Genomic DNA, 14159 nt, shown 5'->3' with positions numbered 1-14159 from the left:
TTGTTTGTACATTACTATAAAATTGCTAACTTTTGCAACTCTGTTATGACTTTCGGAATATATTTTAACACCTCCATCATGGATAACACAGACACAATAGGCTGCCGCTTGGGGATTGATGGGTTAATAAATAATTATGATTTCTTGATGATATCAAGTAATAAAATATGTAACAAATATTTTTTTCAGCACCTTAGACTACAGTAAAAAGCTTTTTATAATTATTAAATGTATCAAAAATATTAATTAAAGCCGAAAATACTATGCAAGACTATTTAAATAACATTGTTGTTTCATACAGAAGATTAAGGGTTAAAGTTGTTATTTTTATGAGTGTGAGAAAGAGTTTTGTTGATACATTGGTAACTGTACAGTATAACTGTTTAGGCTATTATGTACATGCATAGATAGTCTTATGGTCCATTTTTGTAGTGTCTAGCTTCAAGATGTATGCATAAGATGCTTATTAAATGGGAAACACTTAGCTACCAAAAGTTTTGCTTTTATCTCTAAAAGTCGTGAATTGGATGTGAAACGTTTTTTATTTGTTGAGGGTACTTTATAGGCACCCTCAATTTATATAAGTACTGTTTTTTTATAATACAGCATCCTTTAGCTGGACAATAGACCGTGAACATGCCGTCTCAACGCGTTGAAATCGCCGCCAATTAATATGTAAACATTATTTATTTATCCTATTATCGACTGACCTTCAGTGCTCTGGTTCAACGAAGACGGCGCTCCAGAAGACGACAACTCCTTCTTCTGACCGCCCTTAGGCAGATCAGAGTCGGAATCGTCGAAAACCAATGTCCGAACAGACTGGGAACACCGACGATCCATTGCCACTCACTACACAACACACTCAACTAATATTTTCGCCATCTATATACACGACGGTACCATGATGGTTTAGCACAATAACACAAACTCTGTAGCCATCACAAACGTAGTACGACACAATTTTAGTGATTTAATTGTGTACAGATTTGTTGCATCTTATTTTATGGCACACGACTTCTCCACAACAGCCATTAACATCACGTAGTGATTATATTCTCTTTGATGAACATTTCCATACCAAACCCATTTGACAATTTTTTGACAACTCGATTCTAAATAAAATTTGACAGATGAACATAGATAAAAAATATTTCGAAATTTTGACTTTACTTGAGCACCTGTAAGTTAGTAACCTGCAAGACCTGCAGAAAGAACTTTTGAACTAGTAACACTATGTTACTAGTTCAAAAGTTTATTAGCAACCAAGTACTAATATTATATATTCTGTGATAGTGTCGCAACTCGCAAGCGCAACCCGCAAGCGAGTTTAAACTTTAAACTAGTGAGGGATTATGTAATTACCAGGGTTAAAAGTGATTTGAGCTCAACATACAGTTCGACAAGGCTTTAATTGAATGTGTCAATGTCAGTCAATGTGCGCTGCTGGTAAAGGAGAACTGTCAAAAATGACGTTTTTGTATGATAGAAGCGTTAGTTCCTTTTCTCGCCACGTTCATAAACAGCCTTGTCGAACTCTACAATTCATTTGATGCTTATAAATTAATAAAAATATAATACTATGCCGTTCAAGAAAGCAGCCAAACCGAAAATCATGAAATGTTCGGTCATTGGTGGACACTGGACGGTGGTGGGACGGTGACTTCGGAGCTTAGAAGATAGAGCACAAAATACTATTTTCAGCGTCTTTATTTTTTGAAAATTGATAAAAGCTTGAATTAAAAGGATACAATAAATCGTATTTGACAAGTGTCATAGCTGTTGTAATAAGTAAATCTTATAACTATTATTTTCTAACCCTTCTCTTTGGATTCTTCTTTTTATTTTGCTAATTTATTAGCTCTGTGAATGAAATAACATAAAAAAAGAATAATTAGGATAGATAAGAAACAAATTTATTATCTTCATGAAAGTGACACATCACAGTCCGCGCCATCTGTTCCGGCTTATCAACAACTGTTGGCAAAACGGTTGAATGTTGCTAGCATCAATCATTTATTTAATTTTTTAACTATCCATTGGGTGATTTATAGTAAAAATAAAAAATATTACAAGAAATAATTTTAATTTTTGCTAAAAATATCGCAATTTTGTATATTTTTTTGCTAAGATGGAAAAGTTTTTGAAGAACTAGTAGCGACATCTAGCGTCAAAATGTTGCAAAGTTAAGTAGTACCTGTCAAAAGAAACGGAAAAACACGAGTGTGCGTCGCCTCAGTAGATATCAGCTGAATTATTCGGCTAAAATGCCCTGGCACGGGCATACGTAGCCGTCGGTCCGCCATTACGACGCAGCCGAGACACGTTCGTCGTATTTAGTTAAATATTTTGGTTTATAAATGAGTAATAACGCTCATGAGCTCAGTTATCGACTTCTGAATGCATTGGATAAAGAGTACAATGTAAGTTTATGCTATTTGAAGACTACAAAGGCGAAAAGCGAGTCTCGAGATACGGAAACGACCTGCACGAGCCCGTGACACCCGACTGAAGTTACAATTTGGTCTTCTAGGAGGTCGCCTCGGCCAAGTCGAGGGCTAGGCACTACTGTCGATCGAAGTTCGATAAGATTACGAGAACTCGTGTAATTACAAACGACGAGAAGTATGGTGTGTGAGTGGGTACGTGAGCGTTGCGAGTGATGTACGGGGCCACTGACGTCGCCAGCGCTCCTCCCGTCCCTCCGTCCTTAGTGCCAAATGTTTTGCAATGTGAAAGTGTGGAATTGTGCCACGCGCGACCTTTTTAGTCAATTTTCTTTAGATTTGTGTAATCTTTTGTAGTTAGAAGTATGGCCACTTATTTTTTATCGTACCCCATGACCTTCCGATTTCAATGTGGTCATTGGAAATTCGACGGAATCATGCAGGCGCATGGTATTTCGCTCTCGGTACGGGCGACGGTAGGGGATAATTTGTGTCGTTTCGATCGTTTTAGTTGCAATTTCGGGTAAGTTATGTTTCCGTAATAATTTTTGACTTGCTACTATTCCACCTGGACATTAAAAAAGTACCTAATCATCAATGTACACCTGATTTTCAAGTCGATGTCCAAGTATAGCAAACCGTTATACAATACCTGTGTGTGGTTTTTGCAGTTTTATTTGCAATGCTCATATGTCAAAATGTGAATAGAGTTGAGTGGGACTAGTTATGTAAAAATCAGCTCATTGATTAAATGAATTTAACACTTTATTCGGTTCAGCACAGCTCCAAGTTATGAGTTGCTAGAAGTATGCCCACCATTGGTTGAAAGCAGCATGGGTGGGGTGGTTGATTGAGAACCACACACATGGTGTCACAGAAACCATGTGCAAACTTAAATGTGGTAACCTATCACAGGTTACAATGATGAATAAAATACTTTTACTTTAACAATAATGTAATAGACAGATTATCCTTTTTTACAATAACTAATTGAATTTTAACTTTTGTTTAGAGAAGTCCATTTAAAAGGACATAATTTGTCGCTTCATGCTGCAGAAGTCTTGCACCTGCCAAGTTACAGAAGATTTAAGGATGCTGCTTTGCGTTAAAGTGAATGAGATAATTATCTCTCATCTATAAATTATAGAATGAGAAAGCCAAAGAACAACCCAGACTGGTTAAAAAAATATTTGGGTTTAACACAATACTCCAAAAGTTACTTTATTTTATGACTGAATTTGGGGCTCAGTCATAACTCATACGTCATTAATATAATCATTATTATAGTAAAATTTGACGTAAACTTAATTCATAACATACATTTGACTGTTATGTAAATGCATTGTAATAAAATTTTGCAAAATCTTTTACTATGCCTGCAGTTATGCAAGCTCTAAGAATTGTTTTAATTCATTGTTCAGTTATGCATAATTGTGGTTCATTTTTAATCATTGTTACTGTGAAAGTAATTATTCCGCCAAATTTATAGACAGTTTTTATAGTTTTTCTAAATACTTATAAAGATTCAGATTGTATGACTTTTCTATTCTATTAAACAAAAGTCATTTTTTTTTTTTTTTTTTTTTCGAAAGGTTAGACCCTTTAGGCTACTGGTCTGGTTAAGACCATGGTAGTTTAATCGTGGCTATAACTAGTCTGTTGCTAGTTGGTTTGGAAATAAACAATGAGGGGGGCCTGGCCCCCTCCCCTAAAGTCACACGTGTGACATTCTAGTCGGGCAATATTGGGGAGAGCTACGAAAATAAGCAATTTTTATCTGACGTGGGGACACGGGTCCCCCCTGCTCTTAAGGGGTCCGACCCCTTACTCACTCAGACGAGTGAGGCTGCTCGCGCGCGGTACCACAAACTAGCTGCGTAAAACAAAAGTCACTTTTTAGGGTTCCATAGTAACTAAAAGGAGCCCTTATAATTTTTTTCTGACTGTCTGTCTACTCTTGATAACTTTATTAATTATTATAAATATAAATTGGTAACAGTTGTACAACTATAGATTGCATACAGACTTTGTATTAACCCATCAATCCCCAAGCGGCAGCCAGCTGGCGCATAACAATTGTAAATCTATTGTGTCTGCAATACCCACAATGAAAGTGTTAAAGTGGCTTGAAAAATAATGTTTAAATAATACGTCTGTGGTCACACCATACAGGGTGGATACAGTAGTGCCTCGATAGACCAAACACCCAAAATATATACCCTGTTCGGATGTATGCAGCATTTGGATTATAGTATGTAGACATTTTAATCACATATCATAAAAACTATAACATTTTAATCATGCAAAACTTATACAAAACAAAGTATTTCTTATTTAAACTTTCTTAAAGAATTCCAGTATAGTACTTTGATGACCAGTATTTAGTGACATTGAAAACACCTTATCCCTTAATTTACGCAAAAGCATTTTTCCAAAATAGAAATATCGACTTCTTCTGCCCATTCCAAGCAAGTATTTAAGGCAGACACAGCTTGAGTATGTGGAATCTTTGCAGCCGGTTCCGACGCTCTGGGGAAGGGAGGTCTTTCGGATTATAGAGGTATTCGGATTAGCTAAGGTTCAGACTATCGAGGCCCTACTGTATTTTCATTAATAATAGTTTAAAAAAGCTATATTACTGATTAAAATGTATCACAAGTTTTTAAACATTTGTGAAGCAAACAGTTTACTCTTAATTGATGGAACTAGAACTCACATGTAATAATTTCATAAGAAACCTGGAACCAGTTTGTTTCTTAAATATAAACTTTGTATCTTAGAATACTCTGTAGATCATAAATAAAGTGATACCGGTATAATATTAAAATTTGTGGAATTTGTTTAGTAACCACTTCTTATCAGTTATTATTTATCAATATTAAAGCTAATCTTCCATTATAAAGGTGTATTGTAACAAAATGATATAATGAAATGCTTTTTTGGCTTTGTCTTTAATGTTATTTGATCATTATAGTCTTATTTAATCTTGTGTCTTAACAAAATTAATTAAGATATAATGTTTAAACCACTTTAGCATTAATGCAGACTGGCTCAATTTGGCCTTAAAGATTACAAAATAATATGTCACCAATTTATGAACAGTACAATTATAAAGAATTAGCACTGTACCTGTTTGGTTGAGTTTTTGTATATGCTTAGACTAAGATTAACCCATCAATCCCCAAGCGGCAGCCGGCTGCCGCATAACAATTGAATATCTATTGAGTCTGCATAAATAAAACAGGAAAAACCATCTGAATGTTGCATGATATTTGTTTCTCTGCAAATAAAACATTTTAATTTGAGGGTCTCAATGCATTTGTTTTTATTTTCTTATAGTTTGATATTTCCTCATCTGTTTTTAGTTGTTTTATTATATCTTTTGAAAATCCATTTATATTATATATATATATAAATGGATTTTCAAATGTGTTAGTCGCGCTAAAACTAGAAAACGGCTGGACGGATTGCGCTGATTTTAGTCTTAAAATATTCGTAGAAGTCCAGGGAAGGTTTCAAAGTGACACGAAGTTCACCGGGACAGCTAGTAAATTATATAAAAATTGATTTTCAAATATGTTAGTCGCGCTAAAACTCGAAAACGGCTGAATGGATTGGGCTGATTTTAGTCTTAAAATATTCATAGAAGTCCAGGGAAGGTTTTAAAATGACACGAAGTTCACCGGGACAGCTAGTAAATTATGATATTTTGTTTGAACTTCTATCTTTTGCAGGTTTAGTGAAGGTTTTTGATAATTTTTGATGATGATGATTATGTGAACAGTTGTTCTAGTATTTTAGCCTTCTTATGGCCAATGTAAGTTGACCAACAATCTATGTTATAGATGAGGGCTGAGGCATGTCAATTCAAGGGTCACCTCAACTACTTTAGGGTTCGTTTGGGACAGTTTAATATATATATATTATGTAGGGTGATGCTAAAGAACATTTCATCAAAAGGGAGTAGAAATGGAGTTTCTTTTATCCTTCATATACAGTGTAACTATTTGGTAAAGATTTCTTTTTTGGGCCCAATCTCCATTTCCAATTTTGGAATTTAGATGGGCACTATAATATATTATTTTGTGCTTCATTGATTATTACGGTATATAATATACATTTTATTGGTTGTCTCCAAAAAAATTTCAATTGAATATAATATGTACTTACTTATATGTAACTACCACAAAAAAAGGTTTTGGAATTTAATGATGTTTCCCCCTTTGATTGTAAACATTTAAATGCCATTTCCTATTTACTGTTTACATGTTACTTTGTGGTATGTATTAGTATGTAATGTTTAAAATTTAAATGTTGTTTCAGGTCATCGACATGCACGCAGTTAATGAAATCATATCAATACTCGAGAAGTTTAATATCACGAAAGAGCTGCTGGAGGTAAGTACACATACTTCTTTTGAGGCTATCCATGTATCATGTCTATAAATGCCCATAAATGTCCAATACGGTATATAAACGCCTATGGATATAGAGATTGGGCGTTTACGCGTCTATGACCACGTCACGCAAAATTTTACTTTTAGCAGCCCTTGGGAGGGATGCTAAAAGTAAAAAGTGGGGACTTTATGACGGCTGTTAGGATCCCTTTAACATCTTTTGACATGTTTGCTATGACTACTTCCTTGCATGGTGACGTGATATATGGATGCCCCATTAAGTCCATCCAATTGATGGTCTTGTGTTTTTTTTCTTGTACTACAAATCACCATACATACACAGAAATTAGAAACATAAAAATCTACCCCCTTTCAAAATACTGAAAAAAACTGGGCTGGTTAATGTGAAAGCCTCACTAACAGAAGTTGCTTTTTTCCTATCATTTTCACAAAAAAAAATAGTAGATTGTAGAACTATAGGAACCTAGAAAGTTCATATATAATGATTAATAACTTATAAAAAAATTTATAAGTTATTAATCATTATATATTTTGCATTTATAATTTTCCCTCGGATCGTGGATTCCTGGAAATCTATTGTTTTCGCGGTCGAATTCGACCGCTTGGGAGTTGAAGCAATGTTAGTATGGACTGCAATAATGATATCCATATCAATATTATCAAGTAATACAATGTCAACAAAAAATGAAATAGATACGTATGACTTCCTGTGACCTGTATGTACTGCTCACTTCCGAAGTCGGTTAACATCTTATGTTTACATAACAGGAAACCAGTAGAACGCTTGTTAGGTTTTGAGATTGTAGTCTTATCGCTTATAGAACGCGTTTTATTTCAATACTATACGAGTTACCTGCGTGCTTGCTATAATATTTTAACCAACGACGCGGCGACGATATAAAAGGTTATCAATTTTAAATAGTTACATTTTTGCTTTAGGCAGTTATGTATGTACCATTTTTGCTTTAGGCAGTTATGTATGTACCATTTTAGCGCCTAAAATACTGATCGGATTAGTCTGACGTGTTATTGATTGATTTGTAATAATAGCCAGGGTAACACATAGAATAAATTAACTATTTTTTTGTGTTATTACAGTCTAAAAAATAGTTAATTCAGACTTTTTCTGTCACAGGATTTATTTTAATAAAATAGTTTATTTAGACTTTTTCTGTCACAGGATTTATTTTAAAAAATAGTTTATTCAGAGTTTTTCTGTCACAGGATTTATTTTAAAAAATAGTTTATTCAGACTTTTTCTGTCACAGGATTTACTTTCAAAACTTTGCAGTTTGGGAGAAAGATACTCCAATATTCTCTTTGTTTTTTTAAAGGTAAAACACCCAATTATTGGCACTAAAATTCATACCATTTCGTAACAGATTTCATAACATCATACGTAACAGATCCGCAGATCCCCAAATCAAACGACACTCGAAAACCATATGTTTAGTTTAGTTTTTATCTTTGTTCTTAAAAAAGGGGTTAGGTACTACAGAAAATCCTATTATTGACATTCCTAGTATTTTTAAAATCAAATCTAAATGAAAATTCAATGTGCCAATAATGGGATAACTGCTAACAATGGGCTATTTTGCTCGTATGTAATTATTATGGAGCCATCTTAAAAATTGTTTTTGCTTTCCAGACCACCAGATTGGGCAAATACGTGAACGAGCTCCGACGGAAGACCACAGACCCGACGCTCGCGCGCCGCGCCAAGGTGCTGGTCAAGCGATGGCGCGACCTCGTCATGCCCGCAGTTGCGTCGCCCGCGCATGCGCCAGGTGACAGTTCTTCTTCTTTTTTTTAACCATTCCCCAAGTATTCGCCAGTGCCATAAGTGTACGGTCTACGGTAAGGTACTGGTCAAGCGATGGCGCGACCTCGTCATGCCCGCAGTTGCGTCGCCCGCGCACGCGCCAGGTGACAGTTCTTCTTCTTTTTTATTATGGAGTCCTGAAGTTTTTGACAGTATCCTAGTAATTTCTGCGATAAAGCAATATTGGCCAACAAATGAGTATTGCCTTAAGAAAATCACGTGAATATTAATGATATTGTGTCGTGTTACTCAGGTTCAAACCGATCGTCTGCGGAGCGCACGCATCGGCGGTTCGGTGGTACGCCGCTCACATCGCCCGCCTTGTCTATGGTACGTCTTTTCTTTATAAAAAATTACCATAAGTCTGTAAAAAAAAACTTCGTAAATTCGAACAAAACCTTAAAACAATATTTTACAAAGCATACGACAATAAAAGGCCAATTACTGCTGAAAGTTATTTCTTGCGGGCAATACGTCTTGTCTATGGTTGGTCTATGGTCTGTACCAGGGGTTCCCAAACTTATTTTGTTTACTGCCCACTTTGAGAACAAATTATGTTTTAGCGCCCCCCCATTGTTTCGATTTAAAATGCATCCAGATGAATTAATAAATTACAAATCACCCCCCAAGCCAAGACCTTCAGTGCTCACAAGGGGGCGTTATCGCCCACTTTGGGAAAGGCTGGTCTATACTATACGGAGTCTTTATGGTGTACATTTTTTTCACAGCATGCGGTCAGTCCAGCAGTGCCTAGTCCGAGATTACCAACGAGACCAGGTTAGCATTTGTATAAGGTTAAAGAGCTTAAGAATATTTTGGATAGAGCTGAGAATAAGTTTATACACAGGGTAAGTCCCGATAATGTAGAATCATTGTTACATAAGATTGAACTTCTTAATTGGTTGGATAGAAAGATTTTTTTTAACTGCAATGCTTATAAACTAATTTGAATATAGTTTACACTATAAGGCCCGATCCGACCAAACTTGAAGTTACAGGAGTATAACTATCATGAGAATAATTTTACTCCTATAATTTACTCTAGGGTATTATCGTTTGCATTTTACCAAGTTACTCAAAGAGTATGAAATAAAATGTCAATTATAGTTCACAATGTCACCGACCGTGACAGTTGACACCCTGTTGTGCAACTATTCTCAGTTTAATATTTACTCCACCAAAATAGCCAGTGTAAATATTTACTCCCTTGTAATTACCTCATTCTTGGATTAGAAGTTGGAAAAACGCAAAACCAGCTTACTCTTAGATTAGGAGACAGTTATACCCGAGTAAAATTTTACTCCAGTTTGGTCGAATCCGCCCTTAATAACATAACTCAAAAAATATGTCACTTGTTAGACAAAGACATCTTTAAATAAGATGGTGTGTTAATGATTTTATTAGTGCACTATAAAGGTAATCACTAATCATCATTCTTTATTTCCAGCGTGGGGCGGCTACGAATCTGACTCGCAGGACGTGATACTAGTGGATGACGATCCCCCGCCTCCCGCGCCGGCGCCGCCCATCCCCCCTCTCGCCCCCCTCGCTCCCCTCGCCACGCACAAGCCCACCACGCCCCGTGAGTACACTTGACTCCTACTCGAGGCGTGACCGAACTAAGCGAGTGTCGCTTCACTTTTACTTTAGGATTACACACTTCTATAAAAAAGTCTGTAATCCTAAACTAAAGTATAATATTGTACTTGCAGTAAACTAAAATATAGTATTGTGCTTGTAGTAAATATGCAGCAGATGTGAAGTTGGTTTTTTAATAAAATTATTTTATCAAATTACTTCACATTCCATAGTACTGACGTTTTGTCGCGTAGTGCCGCTCGCGTACCGCGAGTTAGCTCATTCTATGCCATATAACATTTGGCAGTGTATTGCGAATTAATATAGGCCACCTTTAAATGCTATTAGCCTATTATGTACTTGATCATGGCGGATCACACATTTCAGTAAATCAAATAATCTGTCAGGTTTAAATTTAGCATCATAAAGGATACACAATTTTTATTTTTCTGTAATATTTCTATCTACTACAATAGCTTTATACTTATTATATGACGGCACTGACACAGTTACATTTTAGCTGTGAAACGGCCGCCCAGTCCCGAGCCTGTCCTGCAAGATGAGAAGAAAGCAAAACGAGACAAAAAGCCAAAAAGGAGAAGGTCTGTTTTATATTACTATTGTTTGAATTTAAGCCTGCCTGCACATTAAATCGCGAGTAGTGCGGCAGCCGCGCGACTGTCGCGCGGCTATGCTGTGTTCAAATTGTAACAGACTAAATACATTCAACATAAATTGTAATGATTCATAGGCGGCATGACGGAGCTAATAGCTATGTAATTTGGCCGCGTTATAGGAAGGGGTCATACGGCATACCTAACCGACAGATATCACGACTAATTGTCTTGATAAATCAGCCAAATAAGATATGTCCGTCAACTGCTTATAAATCAACTTCTCTGATTATTCAATACCAATTTTAATAACAATAAATTTCCACAGCTGAACATAGCATCTTCTATATGTAATTACTAGACGACCGCAACTCCGTTGCGCCAAAATTCGTGTGTCGTGCGGAACCTGGACATTTTTTCCGGGATTATGTGTCCTTTCCTGGGACTCCAAGTATCTCCATACAAAATTTCAACAAAATTGGTTCAGTGGTTTGGGCGTGAAGAGGTAACGCGCGTTTATAAAAGTGTTATGGATATTAATTATTATGACAACAGGGGTAGGCCGCCCGCGGACGCGAGCGCGGAACCGCCGGGGGAGGGGCAGTGGGAGGCGCGGAACGGCTCCGCCCCCGAGCGGCGACGCAACGGCTGGCGGCGCGAGGACGCCTACACCGCGCTAGTGCAGCGATTACCGCCTGCTGGCGCTAAGAAGGTATCTTTCATTTACCCCTGCATTCTCTGAGGAAAATTGTGTGAAACTTGAAATCAACAACTGTGCTAGTTTTATGTCTAATAAGTGTCACCACTAGATGCCGTAAGTAGGATCGCCGAAAAAGACATTCCACGTTGTGTAGCGTTCACGTCTTGATATAAGTAGAATAAGTAAAAAAAAAAACTCGTACGCTGTCATATTTTAAATCCGTCGTTTCGAGTTTCAAATTTTTGATGCGCTTTGCATTTTACAAAGATAATAATATTATGAGTAGAGTTCAACAAACTTTTATTTGATATTTTTTAGGTAAAGACAACAAAGGAGCTGCTGGAGCAGATCCAGTCCCGCGCCGCGCCGCCGTCCCGCGCCGCCTCCCCCGTCGACCCCGGCTCGCCCGACGTCATGCTCGTCGAGCCCGACGGTTCGTTGTTGTGCTTACGTATTTTTTTATATTATCACTAGTATAATTGCATGCACTAGGATTAAATCTGCCTACGTTTTTGTTTGTTCGTATCAATTAGAAACAATATATTGCAGTAGTCCCCATCAAATCGCCGCTACGAAACGGCACCGACGGCGCGGTGAAGGCCGAGCCCGAGGTGAAGGAGGAGGAGCCGGTCGAGGTGTGGGAGCCGCTGGAGGAGGAGCGCGAGTGGGCGGAGTGCACGTGCGGCGACGACGAGGACGCCACGTGCCCGGCCGCCGCGCGCGACCCCGTGCGCCCGCGGCACGTGCGCGCGCTTCACCACGCTCTCCTGCCCGGCGTCAACGGCACGCGCGCGCCCGCCCTGCCGCAGCGTTTCGCCGTGCGCGCCGCGGCCGACCCCGACCGCCCCGGCCTCTTCGCCTCCGTCGTGCCGCTCTACAAGTACAGCGACTACGCCGACGACTACTGCGTCAAGAACATGGCGCGCGTGCCCGTCTGCGCGCACCTGCCGTGGACGGAGTTCGCGCCCGCGCCGCCCTCGCCGCCGCCGCCGCCGGACCCGCCCGAGCTGCGGCCGTACCCCTGGCCGGACGAGGAGCCGCCCGCCCCCGCGCCGCTCGACCCCGACGACGTGCCCACGCGGAGCCCCTCCCCGGAGCTCGAGCCGGAGCCGGAGCCCGTCAAGCGGCCCGTCCTCAAGGTGGAGTACCCGGCGACCGTCGAGGCCGAGGCGGTCGGCGTGCCCATCCTCGAGCCGAGCGAGAGACTGAAGGCGCCGCTGCTGTCGCCGGAGGAGGCGGCGCAGTACGGCGCGGAGCCGGCGCGCGCTGCCCCCGCCACCCGGAGCTTCGCCTGTGAGTCGCCCGAGCACCGCACCGTGGAGCGGACGAAACGGGAGGAGGGGGTGGAGGTGGACGGGCGCGCGCTGTGCGGGCTGTGCGCGGCGGCGCTGCGGGCGGCGACGTGGCGGTACGAGCAGGCGGCGCCGGCGCCGGTGCTGGGCGCGGCGGCGCTGGCGGACGACGCGGCGCTAAACGGCGCGCTGGAGGCGGCGTACGCGGGCGAGCGGGACGCGCTGGGCCGGCCGGCGCGCGCCGAGCGGTTCGCGGAGTGGCACGAGCCCGCGCGGCTGGGCGACCTGGTGGCGCTGCCGTACGTCGTGCTGGACTGACCCCCCGTGCCGAACCCGACCGGAGCTTCCGATGTCTCGCCGCGTTCCAAGTGTCCTTACCTAGTTTATAAGTGCGCGAGTGCGGCGGCGTCTCGCGCTGTGATATCGAGCCGGCCGCGCGGGGGCGATCGGCCGCCGGGCTGCGGGTCGATTGTCTCGTTACCGATTGTGATCTACGAAAGAATTAGGTAATTAATAGTAATAGGAGTTCCAATTGTATATTATACGTATATATCGCTGTATCGAGTCGAATATCAGATATGAATGATTTATATCGCCGCGATGTGTACAGAGCGAGCGTGAGTGGTACCTCGGACGTTTAACAAATTATTTGTATTACGCAAGTGTTGCGGCGACCGCGGGGACCCCGCGCCGGTGGCGTGCGGGAGGCGCGCGGGCCGGGGCGGGGGCGCCGGCGGTCGCGTGGTTTAGTGGATCTAGCGACCCCTCGTTCTTCGTGTTTAAGTTGAAATGTTTCCAAAAATGTTTATACTGATGTACAGACCATGCAATGGTTCACAGATGATACTAGTGGCTTATTGTTTGTCGTCGATTTGTACAGTATTCCTATTTATGATGACACAAATGATACGACTATAAAATATAATATATTACCTTTTTATTTTATGCGTTGGGGGCTCCTCCGTCGTCTTAACTATTAAACGAATATCAGGTAGCGTGCCCGAGTGTTCATCGAAACTAAAAATGGAAGTGCCCCAACTACTTTAAAAACGTTAAGGTTACTAAGACTTAAGAGTAAAACAAATAAGTGAAGCCAAAATAAAGGAATGAAGGAAGTAGATTCCAAAGTGTAATGCACAAATAAATATATTTTATAAGTTAATGTTGAAATTGATATACCAAAATTTGGTTTACTACAAATTAATGCTACTCAAAGGGTGTTAAAACAGCAGGAAAAAAAAAAGGACAGTGCTCCCAAAGTGATAATGTGCATGTAAATTTTCGTAAT

At 40.2% G+C, this 14159-nt stretch overlaps 2 protein-coding genes across 7 annotated transcripts in view; one reads left to right on the top strand and one right to left on the bottom strand.

The window, feature by feature from the left end:
- The window catches only part of LOC121736421 (microtubule-associated serine/threonine-protein kinase 3), an 89201-nt gene extending 88130 nt beyond the window's left edge, over window positions 1-1071 (bottom strand). For all 4 annotated transcript variants that reach the window (XM_042127598.1, XM_042127600.1, XM_042127599.1 and 1 more), the window contains exon 1: window positions 711-1071. In XM_042127598.1, coding sequence (XP_041983532.1) covers window positions 711-843 — 133 coding nt within the window. In that variant the 5' untranslated portion in view covers window positions 844-1071. The remainder of the gene's footprint in view (window positions 1-710) is intronic.
- A 1181-nt stretch (window positions 1072-2252) lies between these two features.
- On the top strand, window positions 2253-14159 carry LOC121736423 (vegetative cell wall protein gp1-like). 3 transcript variants are annotated; one of them, XM_042127606.1, is made up of 11 exons: window positions 2253-2423; window positions 6771-6845; window positions 8514-8588; window positions 8728-8791; window positions 8941-9017; window positions 9416-9464; window positions 10135-10269; window positions 10786-10867; window positions 11435-11591; window positions 11898-12012; window positions 12129-14159. In XM_042127606.1, exons 1-11 carry the CDS (start codon window positions 2361-2363, stop codon window positions 13187-13189), a joined length of 1953 nt encoding a protein of 650 aa, XP_041983540.1. In that variant the 5' UTR covers window positions 2253-2360; the 3' UTR covers window positions 13190-14159. The 3 variants fall into 3 exon arrangements, with proteins under 3 accessions (XP_041983540.1, XP_041983538.1, XP_041983541.1); XM_042127604.1 differs by lacking the exon at window positions 8728-8791 and having other exon boundaries at window positions 8514-8652; XM_042127607.1 differs by lacking the exons at window positions 2253-2423; window positions 8728-8791 and adding an exon at window positions 2430-2970 and having other exon boundaries at window positions 8514-8652.

This window comes from Aricia agestis, chromosome 19 (genome assembly GCF_905147365.1).
Source record: "Aricia agestis chromosome 19, ilAriAges1.1, whole genome shotgun sequence".
Classification (NCBI taxonomy): domain Eukaryota; kingdom Metazoa; phylum Arthropoda; class Insecta; order Lepidoptera; family Lycaenidae; genus Aricia; species Aricia agestis.
This window is presented reverse-complemented; position numbering and strand designations above follow the sequence as displayed.